This window comes from Canis lupus, chromosome 32 (genome assembly GCF_048164855.1).
Source record: "Canis lupus baileyi chromosome 32, mCanLup2.hap1, whole genome shotgun sequence".
Taxonomy (NCBI): Eukaryota; Metazoa; Chordata; class Mammalia; order Carnivora; family Canidae; genus Canis; species Canis lupus.
The window spans coordinates 40,966,481-40,990,490 of record NC_132869.1 but is presented as its reverse complement, the minus strand read 5'-3'; the positions used below and the strand labels follow the sequence as shown (position 1 = coordinate 40,990,490).

The 24,010-nt window shown below is 63.4% G+C and overlaps 1 protein-coding gene across 2 annotated transcripts; it reads left to right on the top strand.

Annotated features, from left to right (window-relative positions):
- The first annotated feature begins 404 nt into the window (after positions 1–404).
- On the top strand, positions 405–22,397 carry SEMA7A (semaphorin 7A (JohnMiltonHagen blood group)). Of its 2 annotated transcripts, none has more exons than XM_072809632.1 (14): positions 405–591; positions 13,001–13,152; positions 13,706–13,747; positions 14,057–14,149; positions 14,347–14,431; positions 14,550–14,660; positions 15,225–15,364; positions 15,983–16,167; positions 17,058–17,166; positions 17,248–17,446; positions 19,890–20,017; positions 20,128–20,282; positions 20,463–20,530; positions 20,846–22,397. In XM_072809632.1, exons 1-14 carry the CDS (start codon positions 420–422, stop codon positions 21,205–21,207), a joined length of 2,001 nt encoding a protein of 666 aa, XP_072665733.1. In that variant the 5' UTR covers positions 405–419; the 3' UTR covers positions 21,208–22,397. The 2 variants fall into 2 exon arrangements, with proteins under 2 accessions (XP_072665733.1, XP_072665734.1); XM_072809633.1 differs by lacking the exon at positions 405–591 and adding an exon at positions 6,725–6,871.
- Positions 22,398–24,010: the final 1,613 nt, after the last annotated feature.

Sequence of the window (24,010 nt, the reverse complement as noted above, 5' to 3'; positions counted from 1 at the left end):
CAGAGTCCAAACCACCGAGCCGGCCATTAGTGAGGTTCCCTGCAGGGTGCCCTGGGAGAGGTCCTCCCCGACTGGTAGGCCAGCCCTTTCGTGGGGCGCGGGGAGTGGATCTGGGGCCCAAAGAGGGACGCACGGGGCCTGCACCGATCACAGAAGCCCCCAAGTGAGTCTTGTCCCCGGAGGCCCGGGTTCTCTCCCCGAGAAGTTGCCGGGGAAGGGAAGGCGGAGGTTCCCCGGCTGCGGGCGCTGCGCCCCCGTCGGGCAGCAGAGGCGAGGGAGGCTGCGGGGGGGGGGGGGGGGGCAGGGGGGCGGGGGAGGGTGGGGTCAGGGCTCGGCTCCGCCCCTCGCGCGCGGAGCTCGGCTGCGGTCGGGCGCTGGCTCAGTCCCGGCTGCTCGCCGCCGTCGCTCGGGGCTGCGGGATGACACCGCCTCCGCCCGGATGCGCCTCCCTCGGCGCCCCGCGCGCCCGCGCTCCCGGCCCGCCGGCTCGGCCCCGGCCCCCGCTGCGGCTGCTGCTGCTGCTGCTGTGCACGGCCGCCGCCGCCCGAGGCCACCCGAGGAGCGGACCCCGCGTCTCCGCGGTCTGGAAAGGTGGGGGCGCCGCGCGGCCGGCGGGGCGCGGGGAGGGCGGCGCGGGGCGCGGGGCGCGGGGAGGGCGGCCCCCGGGCAGTGCGCGCGCGGCGCTGCGGGTCCCGGGCCGTCCCCGCGGGAGCGCGTGGGGCCGGGGTGCGCGGGGTGCGCGGGGTGCGCGCTGGCAGGCGGGGCGGGCTGCGCGGCGCGGGGAGCCGGGCCCGGCTAAGTCGCTCCAAGTCCTCCCGGGCCGGGAGCCGCAGCGCCGGGGCGCGGGCAGGGCCCCCTCCCGGCCGGGGGGCGTCCCCGGTTGTGCAGCGCCGGGACCTCTGCACCGGACCCTCTCTTCGGCCGGGCCCCCCCAGCCGGGGGTCCGCTCCGTGCGCTGCGGGCGCCGCTGTCGCGCGGGGCGCGGGCTGGGCCGGCAAGGGGGGCGCGGACCCTCGCCGCCGCCGCCGCCGCCGCCGCGCTCGGGCTGCGGGAACAAAGACCCCGCCGCCTGCCCCCGCCCCGGGCCCGGCCCGGCCCCGGCCCCGGCCCCGGCCCGGAGCGCAGCAGCGCGGGAGCGCAGGAGCGCAGGAGCGCAGGCCGGGCAGAGGGCTGGGCACCGGGCGGCGAGCGGGGGCGCGGCGCGGCGCGGAGGCTCGGGGCACCGGGCGCTGCCTCCGCAGTGCCGGGACCAGCCGCTCCCCCCTCGTCCGCACGTGGCAGTTGTCACCAGGAATTGGCGCCCGCGCGGGGGCCAGTGCCCGTGGGGTGGGGCGCGGTCGTCGGGACCCCCGCGCGGCGGATCCGGGGCGGGGGCGCCGCTCTTAGGCCGCGGTGCGCACGCGAACCCGGGGGGCCATACCTCCCCGGGGGCGCCTCACTTTCGACCCCTGTGTGATGGGTCAGGAAGCAGGCCCGGCGGGGTTGGGGGCTTCCTGCCGCGAGGGACTGAGCTCCCCTCCCCTGCATTGCACACAAATGCTTCCCCGCCCCTAGACCCGCAGGGCTCTGTCCCCCGAATTTGGCGGCACTGCGGCCCCCCTGTGGCGGTGGCCGACTCGCCGTGGGGGCTGGGGGACTGGTCTGGTCTGGCCCAGCCGGGAGCCTTTGATGCCTGAGGCGGTTTGCAGGAATTGCGAGAGCCTGAGCATTATCTGGGGCAGGTATTCTTAGCAGAGAGAGGGAGAAAAAAAAAAAAAATCCCACACACAAAACGAGCGGCCCGATCTGCAGCTGCGGCGGAGGGAGTGAATGTGACTTGCCCAAGGTCACTCCGCAGCACAGGAGCTCCCGGTGCCGACGGGGGGGGGGGGGGGGGGCTCGATCTGGCGCAGCACCAGCGCCAGTTATGAGTTAGGGAGGGGAGGAGGAGCTAGGCAGCTTTTGGGCCCTGAAGGGGGCTCCCTGGGGGCGAGCTCTGCCACGCGGTGGGAGTAGAGCAGAAAGCCGGACCTCGGGCCCTCTGTTCGGGGTGGACACTTGCACACCCCTCACTCCAGCCCAGGCTTTCTCTGCATTTCCAGCGTCTTTGCCTCACCTCAGTCTCCTTGGCTGTCCTGAGCAGCCCTGCATTTGGGCTCCCTGAAGGGGACTCCTACGGCCGCATTCGAGTGTTCTGGAATCTCCCCTTGCACCAAATCCCTTGCACTTGGCTCTGCTTGCCCCTACCCCCAAGGCTTCCTAAGACCCCTCCCCCCATACTTAATGCACAGCCACTTCTTAGCACATAATGTGAACCTCCACAGCTCAGCCACTTAGTCCCCACCCTGGGGCTATTTAAAGATGCTCTCAGCCCTCTTGCCCACTTTCAAGGCTCCCAACCCAGCTCCACTGTCTTTCCACTGCGCACGGTTCACAACTGTACCACACGGGCCCGCGCTGGCCGTGCCCTGGGCTTGGTAATGCACTATCGATCCCCACCCGGACCTGCCGCCCCCTCACCTATCTCGACGGAAGGCAGCCTCTCTGCACGTCTTCACCAGTGCCAGGCGCCCCGCCGGCCAGACAGACCCTGCCATCAGCCTCTCCCCCGGGCCCACAGCTGGCGATGGTATGCCTGGCTGACAGCTGCCTCCGATTTCCCGTGGGGTGACACATGGCAGTCGGACAGGAATGGGCTTGGGCAGGGCGAGATGCGGAGTAGGCTGAGAAGAGGACCCTCCAGCCTTGCTGTAGACCCAGACCCCTGACTTCCAGCGGGTGGGCCTCCACCAACGACTAGACCAAAGATAATGGTGTTTCTGGAGACACTTTTCTATGAGGCATAGACTGGGCTTTTAGTTTTGAGCCAGGACAGGTGTGGGGACTGGACTAGGTCTGCAGGGTTCATCTCTGCCGTTTATTTTGTGTCGCTTGTACTCCTAAGCCTCAGGGAAAGATTTGATCAGGGAGTTCTGGGAGATTCCCAGCCTGCACTTGTTAGGGAGCTTGAAGCCTCTCCAGCCTGCTGACGGCCTGGCCCAGAGAGAGATGGGTGTGTCAGCACCGACCTGCTGGGTGCCCTTGAACTCTGCATCTGTCTCTGACCCTCAGAGTTAGATCAGGAAGGGCTCTGGAGGTTGTCCTCTGAGGGTGTCACTGTGACACATGGGCCAATCACGGAGGCAAAGTAAGGGCCTGACCTCCCTGCCAGCAGGGATTGGAGGGGAGTGGGTTGCAAGTGGGGGCAAGAGGTTGGCGTGCTTGTGTAAGCTGTGTACTCCTCTCTCATTCCATCCCTGCTGGGAGGAGCTGGGGAAACCCAGGCAGGTCCTGACCCCCCAAATCAGAGGTGAGCCAGCGTGTCTACAACGAGAAACACAGCTGAGTCTCCAGTCTCCACCTGCCCAGCCGGTTCTGCGCTATCTCTTGTCCAATTAAACAACAGGATGTTATTGTTGACTTGGTGGCTGCTGGGGGAGCCATTATGGGGTGACTCCCCAGGGCAGGGGGTTGCTGTCACCTTCTCCAGGGGATGAGGTCACAGCTGGGGCTCCCCAAGCATCAGCATTTCCACTGGAAATCCTTGCCCCCTTGGGGACTTAGATGTGCTCATCACCTTCCAGATGAACTCCTCCTGCAGAACCAGGGAAGGGGGGGCAATTCTCCCAGGAGGAGAGACGGGGTTTTCTGAGTGATGATGTCACTCAGGTGACATCATCCGGCCAAGCTGTGTGGCCCCTTGTTCCTTACTAGTGAAGATTCTGAGAGCAGGCTGGGGTGGGCAGATGCAGGCATGGGCCTGAGGCATCCACAGTGTGGGGAAAAGAGCAGAGGTCAGGAACTGGCTCGGGTCCTCGCTCTGACCTGATTTGCTGTGTGACTCTGGGCAGGTACTTGCCTTTTTCTGAGGCTCAGTGTCCTCAGATGTCCAAAGTGGGTGGAGGGAGGAGCTTATACTTAACAGAGCACGGATTTCCTGGGAATCCTGCCTCTCTGGGACGGGCAGAGGCTGCGGTAGCCGGTTCAAACCTCAGCATTAAGGAGAAATTGAAACCTGGGAAGTCAGGGGAAATCCTTGGGTTTGTGTTCTCTCCTATCTTTCTCTCTAGGAGCGGACGGCCGAGAATCAGCTGCAGGAAGTGGTTCATTAGTTAGTAGTCTTAAAGGTGGGCATAGTGATTTAGGGTTTGACATTTGACATTTGCTGGGGTCAACCTTGTATTAGTCTCAGGGCAGGGCTTGGGGACCCAGGGATGAGAAAGTCGACCAGTTTATATAGACTTCTCAGTGCAGATGGGGAGACGGACAGGCAGGTCAACCTTCAGTTACAATAAAATGTGGCAGGGCCTGTAACAGAGGGCAGCTCTGGGGGTTGAGGAGGCACCTAACCCAGTCTGCCCAATCAGGGAGGGCTTCCTGGAGGAGATGGTAAGTTGGGATGACACGAGTAGTAGAAGCCAGCTGAGGAGGGGAGCGACAGGAGGAAGTACCTAGTGTGATAGGATTTTAGACCCAAAAACTTACAACTAGGACCAGGGAGAGGAGAAGAGCTGAGTGGGTGCCCCCAGGAGGGAGACATTGAGTTAGCCAGGGTTGGGGACTCCAGGAAGGTTTCTTACAGGAGGGGACATCTGAGTTGGGCCACTTAATCTTATACAGCCAGTGGGAGGAAGGACCGTGGCTGGCAGGGGAGGCCTCCTGCGTGTCCTAGCTCCCGTATGGGGAGCCAGGAGCTTTCTGCCTTACTCCTGACTGTGGTTCTCCTGTATCTGGGCTGAGAGTCGCCGTGATGGGAGGACTCCCCCCGCCCCCCCGCCCCGCACCATCCAGGCACTGTTGGTCGGGGAGGGGCAGATCCCTTCCTGTGGTCAGCTTCCCCTTCCAGGCACGGTTACCTCCTTAGCGGAGGGTAGATCACTCCTTGGGCTGGGGGGCCTGGGGGGATTCTGGGCACTCAGGAGAAACAGTGAAAACTGGGCACCCTTCTTTATGAAGGGCCAGGCCAGGGCCCCTGACGTGTAGGTGGTAAGCTGAGGCTCGGACCAGGGAAAGGGGTCCAGCAGCCTGCAGGGGGGTGGTGATAGGAGTGGGTGGCCCTGTTGTTGACAGCTGAGGCCCCAGCTGACGTCCTGTCCTCCACCCCCAGCCCTGTGTCCCTTATTTCAGCTACCACACGGCGTCTGGCTATGTCACAAGGGCCTGACCATACTTCCTCTGCTCTGGTTGGTAGCTTTGGGGACGGAAAGCTTCCCCTTCTCGTAGTTTCCTTTTTTGGCCAGGCTTGTCTGCCCCCAGAGGTCTCCTTCCTCCCAGGGTTGGGGAGGAAGGGGTCCTCCTAGAGCCTGGAGGACGGTGGTCCCTTATTGACCTTGCAGTCGGAGAGCACGCGTTCCCCTTTCCCGGGGAGATGTGTCCCCTGCGGCCCTTCCGTCCCTCCACGTACTGTGCAGTGACAGAGCCACCACTCTCCCCAGGGCTGCCTGTGGCCGGGCTCCGCACCCACCTTCTCTCCCACACCTTTCCTCTCACTCCCCAGCGCCCATGTGTTCCTGCCTCGGTGCTGCTGCCCTGCTCGTCATCCCTCCCTGCACCCTCATCACCCTTCTCCTTTCTGCCATTTCTGTCTCACTTCCTCCAAAAAGCCTTGGATGACTCCACCTCACGGCCTGATAGAGCAGGGCCTAGGACATCAGAGGACAAACGTCAGAGATCAGCTGGGCCAACCACACATTCCGTAGATGGGGAAACTGAGGGCAGAGATGATAGAGGGCGGCCAAGGTCACCCAAGGACACAGGCAGAGCGAGGGCCGGGGCTGGGTCTTCTCCCCAAGCCTGCTGTGGGCCCGGCCACTGGCCTCTGTCTACCTGCCCGTCTGCCTACCCGCTCCCTCCCCGGGCCTGAGGCTCACTGAGCCCTTCCTCCTTGGCCAGTTCGGCTGAGCCCAGGCTCTTCCTGCCCCAGTGCTGTCTGCTTCCAGAAGCCCACCGGCCCTGACCAGCCTCCCTCGGGGCCTTAGATTGGGCCGGGTCCATGTGGCTCTTCTGGTCTTTTCCTCCGGGCAGCTGGGCGTCAGGTCTTGAGGGCAGGTTGATCTGTGTCACAGTTTGGGCTAATCTGGGTTTAACCGTCACGGCCCCCTGGGATTAGGCTGATCCTACCCTGCCTCCTGCACCCCTTGCTTCCAGTCAGGGGCTCGGGCTCTGCGCTAACGCCTCGGGGCAGCTCTCACTGCGGAGGGCGGCGGCACCTGCCCCCGGAGAAGGCCCGGGCTGGCCCTCGGGGAGCACAGAGCTGCTTGGAGAGGTCAGCCTGCTGCGGGCCAGGGAGGGCACCCGGGAGATCCGAACCTAGGGGTAGAGCCAAGGACCGCGACAGGAGGTGAGAGCAGGACATTTCAGTGTGAGGTGGCCCAGCGGGGGGGAGACTTACTGGGTGGGGAGCAGGGGCCAGGTGAGAGCGAAGGGCAGACCCGCTCGTGCTGTTTATCTCCTGGGCCCAGGGCTTTGGCCTGGCCTAGTGAGGAAGGAATGTTACCCTGATAACTCAGTGCCCTGTCGGTGGCCCAGGAACCCGTTCCAAGACGACTGCTCCGCTGATGTAGCAGTTTGGCGACTACTCCTGTCCACCCCTCCCTGCTATCTGAGCTGTCCTTACTTGTCCAGCCCTGGCCTTGGCTTGGCCCAGGGCCCACGGAATGAGAGGAGGCCTGGCCTTCACCTTCAGGACCCAACGGTCCAGGCAAAATCCCACCAGACAGTGCGATCTGAGGGCGGATGGTGTGTGCCAGATGGTGTATTGTGCAAGGTCAGAGGGAGGATGGAGCAGTGAGGGCTGGAGCAGCCGGGAATACCTCCCGAAGCCAGGCGGCTGAGGCCAGGTGTTCAAGGACAGGTAGGATCATGTGCACAGACGGAAGGGGAGAGGGCAACCGTGGGAAAGGAGAGCATGAGCAAAGGCGAGGAGGAGGGAAAGAGCCGTGGCAGAGATGAGCAGAGGTGGGCCTTGGCTGCCAGGTAGAGGGGGAGGGCCCTGCGGGGAGAGGCGCTGGGAGCCATGGCGGGTTCTGGAGCCGAGTCGGGGCTGGAGCCGAGTGTTTTCGCCGGTGCCGGCTGGGGAGGAAGCTGGCTGGGCAGATAGTAAGGGAGGGCTCCGAGCATATCTTGCCCTGCCCTGTGCTCTACCCCAGCCTTGCTGTTTTGTACCGAGATCTCAAGATACTCACCTCCCCAGTCAGTCATGCGGGTTGGCCCTCAGATCCCTGCCACCCCCCACCCCCTTGCCTCAGGCCCGCGCGCCTGTGCTCCCTTACACACGGCCTCTGTAGGGCATCGTGGATAGAGGTCAGACCCTCATGGGCCCAGAGGCCTCTGACCAGGCTCCACCCTCTCTGGGCCCCAGTCTTCTCTTTTGTGTGGGAGGCACTGGCCTGGAAGCTTCCGAGGGCCCTGCTATGGAGCGCAGCTCCACTCCCCCACCTAATAGCTGTGCGCCCCTGGGCAAGTGGCTCCAGTTTCCTGTGTCTCGCTGCCCTCGCTGTGAGACGTGGTGATAAAAGAACCCCCCTTCGAAGAGTTCAGCAGTGATCAATGAGTTAATGTATCTAAAAATCGCTTAGACTAGTGCCTGGCACGTCGGAAGTGCAGTGCAGGGTTAGGTGGCAGGGGTGTCATTGTCGCCGCTCTCCTCCTTTGGCGTCTCTGATTGCTGGCGAGATCCAGCCCGGCCCCTGCCCGCGCTCCCTCCACGCCGTGCTGGCAGGCTGCCCTCGCTCTTTCCCCTTGCCCCCTCTCCCCCGGCCCAGGCTGAGGCTGAGCTGGGGAGCCTCTCTCAGGTCTCCCCGTCTCGCCTGCCTCCCTGTACCGGGGTGGGTCAGCCATCCTCTGCCCTCTCCCCCACCTCTGCCCTGCTCCCTTATCGGCCCCTGGCTCTGGGCCCAAGGGCAGGCCCTGCCTCTCTGCCCATCCTCTCCTTTGAAGGAGCCACCCGTTGACCTTGGACTTTCTCTGGGGCTTTTGGAACCCGCCGGGCTGAAGAAGAGGCAGAAGGTGGACAGGGCATGCGGCCCATCCGGGTTTCCTGCCTTCCCTGGCCTTTGAGGCTCCTCGCTGCTCCATGTGGGCCGTGGCTCAACCTTCCTTCCCTGAGTCTCCCGAGTCTGGCTCAGCCCAGGGCCCCCCCAGCTTGCTGTCCACACTGCCCGGTTCCTGGAAGCCTTCACCCCAGCAGGGCTTCCCACCAGCCGGGCTTCTGGTCCCCTGAGCGCAGTGGCACGGTGCAGAGAGCGCACAGCCCTTGCCCACCCAGAGGGGCCCGAGTTTTCCCGCCTTCTTTGCACGGTGGCCGGGGTATTTGGCAGGCTAGTTGATGGAGGCAGAAGGGGATGTTGGCTTCTTCTGCTGCCCCTACCTCCATTCAAAAAGCCATCTCTGGCTTTTCTGGGACTTACACTCCCACACTTCCCCCAAACAACCCCTGAACTCAAAGCTGATTGTTTTGTGATTTGTCCTGAGAACCGCGGTTGGATCAGAAAACCTAGACCTTAGCAGGTATCAGCCCCTTCAGCCCACAGAGAAGGAAGCCACCCAGGAAGGCCCTGGTCACAGCCAAGCAGCCACCTGGCTGCCAAAGGGAGCACAGGCCTCTAGGAGCCAGGGCTGAGCCCACCTGTGAGGCACGCCCCGCTCCCACTCATAGCTGACCTCGGTGGGGGGGGAGGATGTGCCCCGTTGGCCCAGCAGGTTTTCACCCAGTGGGCAAGGGAGGGGAGGATGGGGAGCAGGAGGTGACCCGGGGAAGCAGAGAGAAGCAATACACAGCATTTTGTAAATCAAGAGGCTCTCCAGGCGGTGGGGGATGTGGTCCTGCAGGGCCGGAGCTGTGGCCCGCCCCTACCTCTGCCTTCCTTGCCATGTGCCTTGGGCCAGTGGCAAGCTCTTCTGCCGCTCTGCCTCCTTAGCTCAGTGATTGTTCAGATCCTCTCCCTTCTGTGACCTGTGGGGTATGGGTGGCAAAGGCTGGAGAGGCTGCATACTAATTCCCGGGCCACACGCGGGCCCTCCCTCCTCATTCTCAGCCAGGTGTGCGTGGTAGGAATGCAGGGTGGGGTACCCCGTGGGAGGACGTGGCTGGGTCCCCAGTCCGAGGTTGGCCTGGCTCCTGCCCTGTGCCCGGGCCTCCCCAGCTGCCCGACTCAGGCATTCCCTGCTGGTGTCCACATTCCTGCCATTCTCAGCGCCTGCCTCAATGCCCACTTTCAAAGGGCTCCTTGATGTTGGCATTCGAGGCCCGTCGGGTCAGTGGGTCAGGTTAGAAGGCCGTCCCTGCCCAGGCCAGGCTACAGGGCCTGTGCCTTTTTGCTCCCTTCATGGACAACAACATCCCCTACGTCCCAGCCCCCACTCCCATCCTCCTCTTGGGCTGCCTCTCTCTTTCGTAAGCAGTGAGGATGTGGGCATAGTGGGGACCAGGTAGAGACAGCACCCGGAGTGTGGGAGAGGAGGAACAATATCCCCCCACGGCAGCCTGCTTTCAGAAAACCTACCCCATGGAAGTCCGGACTTGTTCCAGCCATTAGGCCACTGGGATGGTGGTGGGAGGGTGGGCCGTGAGAGTGATCAGGTCTGAATGTTTCCGGTGGCACCTTGCCTCCCACGCTCGGCCACCTTTCTGACCCTCCTCTCTGGCTGAGGCTGGGTCTTGCAGCTCCTGCCACTGCGAGGAGGGTGGGGACTCGGGGCCATGGAGTCTGGCGTGGGTACGGGGCAGCCTGAGTGTGCTCTTTCTCGGTCCAGAAGGAGCAAGGATTGGCTCAGAATCACATGGGGGTGGGGGCAGGGGTCCTGTGCCTGGCCCACCTTTGGGGCCATGCCCCCCCCGCCCAGGTGCACCTAGCCCCCTCCCTGGCCCGAACCCCTGGTTATTCTGGGAGCTTTTAGCTACCACTTAGTCAGCCACTAATGCGTCAGGCCGGGGAGCGAGGGGGGAGACACAGTGCCAGACGGTGCTCCTTTTAGATATCCAGGATGGGAAGCAGAGGGAGCTGGTCAGGCAGGGAGAGCAGGGAGGTGGGGGGATGCCAGAGGAGCGAGGGGAGGCTTTCTGGATCCTAGCCCTGCCCGGAGGAGGGAGGTGAGGCAGTGCTGCAGGCCGATGGGCAGGCTCCTTGTGCTGCTGTACCTTCCCACCCCCTCGTGCTCGGGGCCCCTGGGTCTGGGGACCCACCGTCCAGTCAGCCTTCCCACCTTCGCTCGGCTCTTTCCCCTGTCTGGGATTTTCCTCCTGCCTGTTCCTGACCCATCTAGCTTTGATCCACCTCCCCCAGCCCTTCGGATTCACTGGGAAGCAAAAAGATGCACGTAAGGATGTGACACTTGCTCAGCCCGCTGGCTGTTTTTAGGGGCAAGCTCTGGCCTCGCTCTGCCTGGCCTTGCCCCGCATTGGGCAGAGCCTTGAAGGCCGCCCCCTCCCTGACCCAGCTCTCTGTGATGGTGCCATGGGGCCGCGGGTGCTGGCTGTGAAGGCTTGGTGCTGCCTTCACTTCCAGGCAGCCCTCCTGCCCCTGAGCCCCCACCCAGCTCCTACAACCTGAACAAAGCTTTCTTTCATGTATTCATCGAGCTGCTGCTGCTCAGACACTTCCCCGGCACAATCAGGCCCTTTGAGGGCCTTGGGCAGTTCGGGAGCCAGGCCGGGGCTGGGTGGAGAATGGGCCAAGGCTGCGTCCTGGGGCTGAGCGGGTGCCGTCCTACCCACACACTGCACCAGGCGCGGAGTGGGGGGCGGGAGTCTGGGGGCCAAGGGCGGCAGTGCTCCCTGGCCCCCGTGTGTTCTTCTGCAGAATGGGGCGAACAATGTCTGCGTCACGCAGCCCTGGCTGCTGCAGCCGGGGTTCAGAGGGAGTGGGACTCGGGCTCGCAGGTCTGTGCAGGGCCGTCCTGCGCCCAGTGTCGTAGCCCTCGCGCCGCACCCCACAGCAGGCCGCCCTCACCCTCCCTCCCTCTGTGTCCTCAGAAAGACCTTGTGAGCGGCCCTGAGTTCTGCACCGGGGACAGGTCTGCACGAGATTCGGGGAGGCTCGCTTTGCTGTGGCTGTGTCACTTGGGTTTCAGCGGAGGGCCAGGTCTCCCCCTCACACCTGGCTCTCCGGGGCCAGGCCGTGCATCTCCCGTCAGGCCCGACTCCCCGGGGCAGGACTGCAACCCCTAGACTAGAGCTGTCCCCGGGACCCACTCTGGTGCCCCCCCCCCCCGCCCCCGCCACGCCCGACCTGTGGTTGGCCTTACACTTCTCTCCTCTCAGGCCGGTGTGGCTTGAGGGGTAGGCTTCGGGGGGCTCAGCTCTCAGGCTCCAGCCCATCTCCAGATGCAGATGCAGACAGGCAGCTTTTCCTGGCCGTGGCCGGCTGGGGGTGGAAAAGGGGCAGCCACAGACTGTCTGGATCCCTGGCTGGCTGCCAGTGAAAGGGGAGCCGGGCAGCTGACCCTAGCACTCTGGAGAGGTGGGGGGAGCCTGGGGGCTGAGCCCTGCCAGCCAGGCGGTGCCCAAGCCTCGGCCAGCACCCCGCACCCCAACCCAGTGCCGAGCTGGGCTCTCAGCATCGCTCTGCACAGCTGGGGCTGAGAGGGTGAGCGAGGGTGCAGCCCGGCTGCTCAGGCTGTGCGTGGAGCGCTCCGGGAGAGCCAGGGGAAGCCCGGGCAGAGAACCGATTCTAGGAGCCAGTCCGTCCTCCTTCTCGTGTGACCTTGGGCTGGCGTGTCCCCCAGAGGCCCTGCGCCAGGCCACAGCCAAGGTGAAGACTGAAAATATCCCACGTCCAGGACTGACCTGACCGTGCGGGCGGGGGGGCGGGGGTTGCCTAAGAGGAGAGGGTCGCAGGGACGCCCCGTTGACTGTAGCACCGGCAGGACCCGGGGCAGGCTCAGGGAACGGCGGCCCTCTTCCGCGTGGGCCAGGCTGCGGCCTGCTCCGGCGCTGGTGGGAAACGCTGAATTTGCTGCAGCTGAATAAACAGCGGTTGCTGACTTCTGGGGTGAGCCCAAGCTGGTCAGGGGCAGGAAGATGCTAGCTGGGGCTGCTTGCAGGGGGCCGAGCCGCAGGCCGTCCCATCTCTAATTTAGTCCTACAACCAGGCCAACCTCAGCAATGTCACCGGAGATGAGACATCCTGTCCCTGGAGGTAGTGGCTACAGACAGTTTCTTTTTTGGGCAAAATTGTCCTGGTCAGCCCTTCTGCTTCGAGGCCTCGGCTGTGCCCTGCGACGGGCTCCCGGTCGCAGAGCTGCTGGGGAGGTCAGGCCGGACGCAGCGCGCAACAGGCCAGGCTGCGGCGTGCGTGGTCGTTCAGCGCCTGCTCCCGACCCTGTGACCTTGGGCTGCCTCCTTCTAGACTTCCATTTTCCCATCTGTAAAAATGGGGAGGAGCGGATATTCAGATTCCTTTTCTAGCTCCCATGAAAGCTGGCCTGGGTGGGTCAGGAGGGGTTGGAGAGGGCTTCCCAAAGGAGGGGTTGGGCTCTGACCAAAGTGAGCCCTGGGAACCCGGACTCTGAGTGGGCTGCTTAGAGGCCCCACTCCCTGCAACGGGGCAGCCGTGGCTGCTGCCTCTGTCCTGGCAGGGGTGACTCTCACAGAGCAAAGCCTGGGAGCCCCAGTCTAGTCCTGAAGCCTTAGCTTCTTGGGAATAGCAGACTGAAGTGTGTGCGCCTGTGCGCGCGCGTGCGTGTGCGTTGGGCAGGGATGGTGGGAGGTCTGTTTTCCCCAGGGATCCCTAAATCCTGCCCTCACCCTGAGGCTACACATATTGTAGGGTAGGGATCATGGCTTTGGGGTGAGGACAGCTGGTTGCTGGACCCCAGCAGGGGCCCTTCGCTTCTCCCACTCACGGCTCTGCGTCTTCGTACTGCCCCAGTCCAGACGCAAACGCTAGTTGCCAGGCAGGTGCTGGAGTGCCAGGGGGGTGGAGGCAGGTTCTTGCTGCCCAGGGCCTCGCCTCAACATCTCTGCCAATTGCCTCCTCCTCAGGCCGCGCAGGACGGGACTGGGTTGACTTCGGCCTGGCGGAGCCTCACACGGTGCTTTTCCATGAGCCCGGCAGCTCCTCCGTGTGGGTGGGTGGACGTGGCAAGGTCTATCTCTTCAACTTCCCCGAGGGCAAGAATGCCTCCATGCGCACGGTGAGCCCGGACCCCTCTGCCTGGATCCCCCTGCTGGCCCCAGGAACCGAGCGAGGCCCCTCCCTCCTTCCCCCCCCCCGCCCCGAGTCTCACTCCTTGTCTCCCCTCTGGCCTTGGTAGGGGGGCCTCAGGGAATCCCTGGGAGCCAGCATCCCTTTGTAAACTGGCCCACCTCCTATTATATCCCACATATGGTCCCTGGGAGAGGGCTCCCTGACGGTAGTCCAGATTGGCACGGGTGTTGGGGAAACGTTGAGAAAGGCCTAGAGCTAGCCCCCTGGGCCAAGTGGACTGTGCTGCTGCAGGAGGAAGGTGGGCAGGACAGGAAGCTGGGCTCCAGAACCCCATGGCCCCCTTCTTCCAAGATTTCTGGGCTGGCTCTGGGCTTTGGCTCTGGGTAGCAGGCCAGCCTGTGTGATCTCAGGTAAATCGCTCAGCCTCTCAGAGCCCTAGCTGCTCATCTATAAAGTGAGCTCATCCCCAAGATGCATGGAAGGTACTTAGAGGCATCTCACCTCGGCGGAGTGGATTAATGCTCTCCCCTCTCCCCCAGGTGGACATCGGCTCCACGAAGGGGTCCTGCCTGGACAAGCGGGTGAGTGGGGGAGAGGAAGTAGGGGGGTGTAGGGACAGGAGTCCTGAGTCTGGGGAAGGAGGCATAGCTCAGCCTTGGGAGCTCCAGGATTCCCAGTTCTGATGGGGAGACGTGGTCATTCTCTAAGGCTTCTCTGCCTTTACTCTGTTGTTGGGGGGGTTGGGGTCAGTGGCACCCCCCTGGGCTCTCCTTTTGAAGGGTGCCTCTGGGATTCAGACTTCTGATGCCTCCTGCCCCAAGACGGAGGGTCCGAGTGCTAGGCCTGCCAGGGCCTCCAGCCAACCCTCTCCTTCCCCTTCTCCCGGGCAGGACTGTGAGAACTACATCACGCTCTTGGAGAAGCAGGGCGACGGGCTGCTCATCTGCGGCACCAATGCCCGGCGTCCCAGCTGCTGGAGCCTGGTGAGAAGGCCCTCCCCATGGGCCGTGTCTGGGTGGGCTTCTGCCCCCTGTATAGGGAAGGAGCTGGAGGGACTCGGAGGCTGGCCTCGCCTTTATAGGGTCCCTGGGAGGATGTAGACCCTGGCTGGGAAGCTGGCCTCCTGGGAGCAGTGGCCATGGCATCATGTGGCTGCTGGACCCTCCTTGGTCTCCCCCAGGTGAATGGCACCGTCGAGTCTCTTGGTGAGAAGAGAGGCTATGCCCCCTTCAGCCCGGATGAGAACTCACTGGTCCTGTTTGACGGTAGGGCGGCTGCCCTGGGCTGGGGGAGGGCGGTCAGCTCATGTCCGGTGGCCCAGGCTCGGAGAAGGGACCCCCAGGAGCTGTCTGCCCTTACCCGTGCCCCTCCCACCACGCGCAGGGGATGAAGTGTACTCCACCATCCGGAAGCAGGAATACAATGGAAAGATCCCCCGGTTCCGGCGCATCCAGGGCGAAATTGAGCTGTACACCAGTGATACCGTCATGCAGAGTACGTCAGGCTCCAGCTGGGCTAGGGGGTGGAGAGGTGTGCATGCCCAGGGCAGTGGGCGGAATCCTCGTGTTCCCTGGGGGCTCCCTGGGCCCTCAAGACACTGGGGGCCTGAGGGGCCAGAGGCAGGGGAACGGGAGACAATAGGGTGGGGGCAGGGGGCAGCCGCAGACCCAGTGTGGGCTCCCCTGAGCCAGTGCGTCCCTCTGCTGAGCTCATGTGGGGGCAACACCTCCTCCCTCCTCATTAGGGCGCTGCCAATTAGGCAGAAGCGACATAGGGGCCCCCGGGGACCTCCCCCCAGTCCCCAGGCATGAAGTCATCGCTCTTGGGCCGACCATATCCTTATAGGAGAGGGCAAAACAGGTGTGGGGTGGGGATGCAGAGGCTCAGGCCCCTTGGGCTATCTGGCCCGATGTTCTGGGTTTTATTCTAGGTCTGTTTGCCCCGGGTTTGTTGGTAGAGGTTCGGGTTGTGTGTGTGTGTGCGCGCACGCGTGCATACAGGAGCGGGTCCTCTGAGCGGGCTCCCAGCCTCACACCCCTTCGCCTGTGTCTCTGGCAGACCCCCAGTTCATCAAGGCTACCATCGTGCACCAAGACCAGGCCTATGATGACAAGATCTACTACTTCTTCCGGGAGGACAATCCTGACAAGAACCCCGAGGCCCCTCTCAACGTGTCCCGCGTGGCCCAGCTGTGCAGGGTGAGTGGGCGGCTGAGTGGACAAGAGTGCATGTCCACACCTGAGCAGAAGTGAGCAAATGTGTGAAAACACACCTAGGCCAGTTGTCGCACACGTTTGCAGGAAGGAGCGTGTGACATGTGCGCGTGAATCTGGGTGTGGGATTGTGGGAGCGAACGTGCGTGCACAAGAGGGTCTGGGCACCTGTGCATGCGTGGTAGTGTGCAGATGTGTGTCTCCTGTGGCATGTGTTCGTGAGTGTGGAAGTGTGTTTACACGTGTGTTTCAGCCGTCTGAAGGTGCCGGGATGCATCTGTGCCATGTGTGTGAGTGTGTATTTGTGAGAGTGGGCAAATGCGTGTCTGAGCTGGTCTGCTGTCTGGGGACGGGCGCCCTCCACCTGCAGGTCCCTACTGCTGGCCCTGTGCCCTGGATCAGCCAGGCCCGCGGCTGGAGCTGGGTCCAAGCACCTGGCCTGGGAGGACAGGCACCTGGGCCTCGTCACCTGGAAGGTCCCGGCCCCTTTCGGAGCCTCCCTGCCTCCTCTGGAGCCTGGGTGCTGCCATTCCTGGCAGCAGGTGCCATGGCTGTGTGGCAGCCGGGGCAGGTGCTGAGGGGCCTCTCCTTCCCTCCTTTCAGGGGGACCAGGGTGGCGAGAGTTCGCTGTCAGTCTCCAAGTGGAACACCTTCCTGAAAGCCATGCTGGTGTGCAGCGATGTCACCACCAATAAGAACTTCAACAGGCTGCAGGATGTCTTTCTGCTCCCTGACCCTAACGGCCAGTGGAGGGACACTAGAGTCTATGGTGTTTTTTCCAACCCTTGGTGAGTGAGCTTTGCTGGGGCTGGGGCTGGGCTGGCATCGGTTACGTGTCCAGTGGGGATCCGAAGGTGTAGGCCCTGCTGGGCACGAACGGGGACGGTTGCTGGGCCTGTGGGGGGGGGGATGGCCACGTTCAGGGAGATGAATATGCTGACATGCTGGAGTCTGGGCACGTGGGTATGTGTGCACGTGCCACGGGCGTGCTTACGGCTGTGCCGGTGCCTGTGTGTCCCTCAGCCGCGTGCTCAGAGGGGGTGCCGAGGCCTCTTAGGGTGCCGGGTGCTATCACACCTGCTCAAGCGCTGCCTGCACCTGATCATTCACACTTCTTAATCACTCTCGTTGATTGAAAACAAGGCAGGCGAGAGTGTTGGTGTGTGTGGGGAGAACTGGGGGACAGGGTGGGGAGGCCAGGCCCCCGTCCTGTTGCTTGAGCGTGGGCAGATCCAGCCTGGCCGGGGCGGGAAGCGGAGTCTGGTCTCCTCGGGCAGCAGCATGCTGTAGCTGTGCCCAGAGAAGTGGGAGAAGCACCCCCTGGAACACACGCTGGGACTTCTCCAGCCCCGGGGCTGCCCTCTGCACTGAGTGGTTCTGTGAAGAACGCAGGTTGGGGTTTGGGATTACAGCAGACAGAAATTTGGTTGAACTTGCCTCTCTCCCCTGCCTTCCCCCCTCCTCCTGCCTTCCACCCTGCTGTCCCTCCCTCCCTCCTGTCTTCCCCGGCGCCTGATAACTCTTGGGCACCCGGCCTGACCCCCAGGGTAGTGCCTGTCCCCACACGGCTCCCAGACCAGGGTGCTGGGCTGCGCCTCTGTCCGGTGCTGGGCTGGCCTGGGTGAGAGAGGGCGGTGGGTCCCGGGCCCCCCACCGAGGTGCTCTCTGTGCCCCCCAGGAACTACTCGGCCGTCTGCGTGTACTCCCTCGGTGACATTGACAGGGTCTTCCGAACATCCTCACTCAAGGGCTACCACATGAGCCTTCCCAACCCTCGGCCGGGCAAGGTAAGCTGACCCCCACCATGGCCTAGGCTTTGGCCCACCTCCCAGCCGCACCACTAACCTGGACCCGTCCTCCTTGCCCAGTGCCTCCCGGACCGGCAGCCCATACCCACGGAGACCTTCCAGGTGGCTGACAGTCACCCCGAGGTGGCACAGAGGGTGGAGCCCATGGGGCCTCTGAAGACGCCCCTGTTCCACTCGAAGTACCACTACCAGAAAGTGGTTGTCCACCGCATGCAGGCCAGCAGCGGGGAGACCTTCCACGTGCTTTACCTAACCACAGGTGAGGGGCTACCCCGCGACCTTCTGGCCTGCTTTGTAAAAACACACATGGTAATATGACTAACATCTGATTGGATCTTTATACTTGGAAGGAAGAATTGGTGACCAAGACCTGCCAGGGGTTCATATGTGCGGCTGTGGAAGAGTCAGGCAGGGAGGGCTTCTTGGAGGAGGTGGGGGTAGAGGGAAGGGGAGCGGTTATCCTAGGATGGGAGAAGAGCAGGCGTGAGGATTCAGAGGCAGAAATGGAGCAAGTCTGAGCAAAGCTGGGTGTAGCTTTGGTCCCGACCTCTGACCCAGGGAAGAGGGTAGGAAGAAAAATGCAAAGTCAGGAGGAAGGACCTGGTCACTGGTATCCTGGGGGCCTTTGCCGGGCAGAATGAGGAAATCGGGCTCTCTCCTTGTCTTTGAGACCGTGCAGGCGGGGGGAAATGTTTGATGCGGGATGCCAAGAAGTGAGACGTGAGGACTTCCAGACAGCAGAGCCTTTGCAGAGTCTCGCAGAGGACCCGTGGCAGAGTTTGCTGAGCCCGGAAGCCGGGGGGAATGCCCTGGGAGATACCCCTGTGTTCTGGGAAGCTACCAGCTGGGGACGAGCCAGGCCTGAGCTGAGTTTTTGGCAGCTTCTTGGTTCCAGGCTGTGGGCAAAGGGGCTCCTGGGAGCAGGCATGAAGATCAGTATTGGCGGGGCCACGGGCCTTCCTTGAGACTGGGTGGTGGTGCCACCCGGGACAGTGTCTCCCCGGGAGCCTAGAGCCTCTGGGGCCCCACAGTCAGAGCCTCAGGCGCTCACCCTCAATACCTCCCCTGCCACGGGGCTTCCTGCTATTGCTTCACCTTGTGGCTGTCTCAGGGCCCGAATGACCTTAGTGGTTGGTTGACTCCCGGAAGCCTAGGGAAGAGGAATTCCCCAAGGGGCCTGGCTCCTGGGTCCTGAGACCCCAATTCTTTACTCCCCTGTTCATCCTGGCTGCACCCGTGGTCCCCTGCCCTGGCTCCGCTCAGCAGTGGCTGGCCTAGCTGTGGTCAGCCAGGGGGATAGATAGCAGGGCATTGGGGTGCAGGAGAGGGAGGGTCACAGAGGACAGGAGTGGGAGCTGGAGCCGGGACAAGGAAAGCTGGGTGGGGCTGTGGGCTCCCCTCCTGCAGCCCCGGGGAGGCGAGCGCACTTGAACGATGAGGCAGTTGTCCTCGTTTATCCGTGAGGGCCGTGGGAGAGTTAGCATCCTGGAGCCTGCGGCAGGGAGGATCGGGGCCAGATAGGAAATAGAACTTTCTGAGCCCACTGCAGAGAGTGGGAGGTCTCACACCTGGGAGAAGCTGTGGGAGGCGCTCACCGGGCTGCCGTGGAGGAGGCGGAGGGCAATGTGTACGCGTGGGGGTGTGAAGGCAGCGGCCAGGCTGGGGGCTTGTCAGGACAAAGGGGCATCTGGTCACATCTCGGAGCCCGGAGAGGGGGATCATAGACACAGAGAGGAGCGTCCTAGGTGGGTGATCATCTGATTGCTTTTTTGGGGCAAGTGATGCCCTGGGAAATCGGGAGGGAGGGAGAGGGAGGTAAGCTATTCTAGAAACTGGGACAGCAGGGGAGGTGGGAATGGGAGGACCTGGAGGTCAGAATGCCCATTAGTCCCCGACAGGTAGGAATGGAGGCAGCACGGCCTTGGAGGCAGGCAGCCTGGTTCTGACCTTGGGAATCTCTATGTGGCATCTACGGTCCTTTTCCAATCAAACATTTTTATAAAACTTTAAAAATCCCGTAAGATTAAATGCAATACGGAGTCCTGGATTGGATCCTGGAACAGACAAAGGACTTTAGTGGAAAAACCCAAGAAACCCAAATAAAGTCTATAGTTGAGGTAAGAGTAACGTCCCAGTGTCAATTGCCCCATTGTGACAAATGTGCCACAGTTATATAAGGTAGTAACGTTGGGGGAAACTGGGTGAAGGGTGTTCGGGAACTATGTACTGTCTTTGTGACTTTTCTGTAAAGCTAAAAATATTCCAAAATGCAAAGTTTATTTAAGGCAAACATCCCCCGAAGAGTCCAGGAAGCAGGGGAATCGTAGGAGCTGAGGGGTGGGGATCTGACGTCTCCGGGTTCCAGGCACCGGCTGTGTGACCTTGAGCAAGTGGCTCGGCCTTTCTCAGCCTCATTTCCTCGTCCCGAATCAGGGAGGTAGCAGCCGCCTCTTGAGAGCGTGGAGCACGGCCCTGAGGACCGCTTCTGTGCCCCGGGCCCGGCTGCCCCTGCGGCCTCCTCCAGCGCCTGCGGCCCGGCCTCCGGCCACAGGGTCTCTCCCAGGCTCCCGCGCCCCTCTCCAGTCGTGCCCTCCTCGCGCACCCCCGGCCCGAGCCATGCCCCCCAGCCTCCTCCTCCACATCTGGAGGGAGGTGATGGAGCCCCCGCGCTGGCCCTCTGACCCTCTGCCCCTCGCCTCCAGACAGGGGCACCATCCACAAGGTGGTGGAGTCCGGGGAGCGGGAGCGCAGCCTGGTCTTCAACATCATGGAGATCCAGCCCTTTCACCACCCGGCTGCCATCCAGGCCATGTCGCTGGACGCCGAGCGGGTGAGCCTCCCCACGTCCCTGTCCCCAGGGCCAGCCGAGGCAGGGCTGGCCTGGTGACTTAGCTGGTGTTGGGGGGGCCGTGCCTGACCGCAGTCCTGCTCTCCTTCCAGCGGAAGCTGTATGTGAGCTCCCAGTGGGAGGTGAGCCAGGTGCCCCTGGACCTGTGTGAGGTCTACGGCGGGGGCTGCCACGGCTGCCTCATGGCCCGAGACCCCTACTGCGGCTGGGACCAGGGCCGCTGTGTCTCCATCTACAGCTCCCAAGCGTACGTTGGCCCGGATCCCTCGGCCCTGGGGGGTGGGGGTGCACACAGGAGTGGGGGTGCTGGAGGTGGGCTGCAGGGGGTCCTCTGGGGGCAGACTGCTGCTGATCGTGGCAGGGGGTGAGGGCAGGGAAGGGGCCAGACCCGTGGGCTCCTGTCCGCTTACCCTCTCGCCCCTTCCAGCTCCAGGTCAATGCTGCAGTCCATTCATCCAGCTGAGCCACACAAAGAATGCCCCAACCCCAAACCAGGTACCCGATCTGGCCCTGCTGGGGCCCCAGTCCCCTGGGGTGGTACAGCCGCATCTCACGGAGACATGGCCTGGTCCTGGGGGCCCTGGGCAGATGGGGCAGGCCAGTCCCGCTGGGGCTGGAGGGGTGTCATATGGGGCGGTTGTGGGGAGGGACGGAACGGGGAGGGAGGCCGGGTGGGGGGAGTGGGGAGGACGGTGGGCACCGTGTGCCTTTAGAAGCCTTGGGCCCAGAGGCCTGGCCAGCAGGGGAGAGCACAGCCCGCCTCGGGAGCCCTCGGCCCCCCTCATGGCTGCCTCCCCCATTCCTCTCCAGACAAGGCCCCACTGCAGAAGGTTTCCCTGGCTCAGAACTCTCGCTACTACCTGAGTTGCCCCATGGAGTCCCGTCACGCCACCTACTCCTGGCGCCACCAGGAGAACGTGGAGCAGACCTGCGAGCCGGGCCACCAGAGCCCCAACTGTATCCTGTTCATCGAGAACCTCACGGCGCGCCAGTACGGCCACTACCACTGCGAGGCCCAGGAGGGCTCCTACTTCCACGAGGCTCAGCACTGGGAGCTGCTGCCCGAGGATGGCGCCACCGCCGAGCACCTGCTGGGCCACGCCCGGGCCCTGGCTGCCTCCCTCTGGCTGTGCATCCTGCCCACGCTGGCTCTCGGCCTGCTGGTCCACTAGGGCCCCGGGGCTGGGCGTGGCGCGGGTTCCTGGGGAGGCTCGGCCCGATGGAGGACCCAGGCCTGGAGATGGCCAGCCGCGGGCGGCTGCCAGGCCCGCGTGGGGCACGGGCCGTGGGGGCCGCGAAGTTGGGGCATGGGTGACCTCGGACTTTAGCTTCTGGAGACCACTTTTCCAACGCTCCTCCTCAAACTTGGCCAAACACGGTGACGTCCTCAAGAGCCCACGGGGCGGAGAGCGGGGTTCGGGAAGGGAAGCTGGGACCCTGGCTCCGGACCTGGGGGCCGAGGCTGGAGCCCTTCCGGCCCCTCCACCCCAGCTGCCCCTGCTCCTGCTCCTGGCGCGGCGAGCCCAGGGCTGCCTCCGTGGCGTCCTCACCAGCCCTGGGTCCCACCAGGCAGCGGCCTTGCATGTTTATTGAAGGATGTTTGCTTTCCGGACGGAAGGACGGAAAAAGCTCTATTTTTATGTTAGGCTTATTTCATGTATAGCTAATTCTGACTGCATCTGTATGAAAATACCAAAACTACAGGCTGGGGGTGGGGTGGGGCAGGGAGGGACTGGGGGAGAAATGGGCTGGGGAGGGGGGTCCCAGTCGAGGCTCCGGGGACGGGGTGAGAGTCTAGGGGTAGGCATGGGTTCGCGGAGAGTGGCATGAGCTGGCTCTGCCCTGGGATCCCAGTCTGAGGGAACACGCCCCAGTCCCCGCTGTGGGGGCAGCTATGAGAGGGGGTAGGGTGAGGGAGACAGGGGAGGATGAAGGAGAAACTGAGCCCTGGGTTCACCACGTCCATGTAGAAGGAGGAGCCGGGTCCTCAGGGGGGGGTTCCAAGACTCTGCCCTTGGCATTGGGGGTTGGGGGGCGGGGGGTCCTCTCCCCTCCCCTCAGCCCCCTTCCCCAGGGGCTGCGCTTCCATGCTCCTAGTCTCCCACCTTCAGCTCAGGACATGTTATAACTTAGGCTAAACTGTGAATTCCGGTGGGGACAGCCTGGGCCAAGCTCTCCAGGTGCGCGGCTCTGCCCCCAGCCCTGTCGGTGGATCTCGGCAGAGAGCGGGCCCCTCTCTGGCTGTGTCTGGCCAGCCCAGGGCGGGGCCTGGGGCCGGCGGCCTTCCAGCTTGGGCCCCTGCATCTCTTCTCAATGCACTTTAATAATGTAACATATTACTAATAAACCAGCTATTTATTTACCCGTGTCTGCTCCTTGCCTGCAAAGCCCTGCTGGTTGGGGGGGAGGGGTTGAGGGCTGGGGGGGGCCTGTCCTGTTTATGGCTCAGAACCTCCTGCCTGTGCAGGCGTCACACACACTTAACTGCCTCTGTCCTTGGAGCCCCGGAAGCACTCCGTGGAGCTCCTGGCTGATGGGATCCGAACCCGCATCTCCTGAGCAGTGCACTGCCTGCCAAGCTGCGGGCCGGAGCCCAGGCAGCTTCCGCATCCCACCCCGCTCCTCACACCTCAGGAGCTGGCCCTCTCTCCCCCTGCACCCATCCCCCCAGGCTCCTCCTTCCACTTTCCAGAGAGGCCTGGCCTGGCAGCCTTTTGCGGGGAGGAGAGGGCAGTGTGGGGGGGCATCGGGTGGGGGGTGGATTAAATGGTGGTGATGGCAGTGTGTGTGCAAGAGGGCTTGAGTGGGGATGGGGTACAGGGCAGGAGTGGGGGTGAAGGCTGCATGCAGGGGGGTGGCTGGCGAGCAAGGGGCAACTGGCGGGCAGGACGCAAAGTTTGTGCCCTAGCCTCAGAGTTTGGCTTTTCAGCCCCTAGGGCAGTGAGGAGGGCTGGGCTGGGGTCTGCGCCTTAGAAGCCCTGGGGCTCCTGGGGCTCCTTCCGTGGGAGGCAGGGAGGGGTTCGGAGGCTGTTGGGAGGGGGTGGGCAGACTAAGGCCCCAGGGAATGCAGAGGAAGGAACCTTGCCCTCCCCCGGGGCCTTTCCTCTCTTTGTTCTTTTCTGGCCTGCCCCTGGCGGTAGGGACTGGGCCTTCTGGGGTGTGTGGGAGATTTGGGACAGGTCCCCCGTCTGAGTCTGAGCCCAGCTTCTGGGCGGCTCTGGAGGACACCCACAGAACTCGAATCACCCCCCCCATGGCACCCCCTCCCTGTCCGTCTGCCCTGTGCTTTCCTGGGTCAGCCCCCCACGACCCTGCCTGGTTCTTTCCCCCCCACATCCAGCCTTTCCAGATTGACCAAGGCAACAGCAGGTGCGTGGGGCCAGGAGCCTGGGCATCTGGGGGGCCTGTAAGTGCTCTGGGCTGGGGGCAGGACGTGGGTCCCCAGTCGCCCTCATGATCCTGGGCGGGCCTTGCCTTCCCTGAGACTCATTCTTGTTTGTAAGAAGGGGCTGGGTCAGGGCTTCTGTGGGGCCCCTTCCTCCACAGTTCTGGGTTCTAAGACCAATTTGCTTTGTCTTGGAGGGAACTCAGGGCCTACTCATGGCCTTGTCTACCTCCTCGGGGGCCCACCCAGCCCGTGGTGGGGAGGGGGACAAAGGGTGGGTTTCAGGAGCAGCTAGGAGGGGTGGGGGGCTCCAGCCCCGGCCCCACCTGCATGGCTGGGTGACCTCCAGTGAGGTCCCTGCTCTCTCTGGACTTTAGCAGGCTCCCTTTTTCCAGTCGGGGTGCTCTCGGTACCCAGATGGGCCTTTGGGAGAAGACTCGAGGGACAGAAGACGCTCCTTTGCCTCTGCAGAGGCAGCAGCAGGGCTGGGCAGGAGGAAGCTGTGGCGGGAGGCATGAACCGAGCGCATGTAAATCCCACGTAAATGAGCGGCGGGCGGGCAGGCCGGGCACAGGACCCCTGGCCTGTGC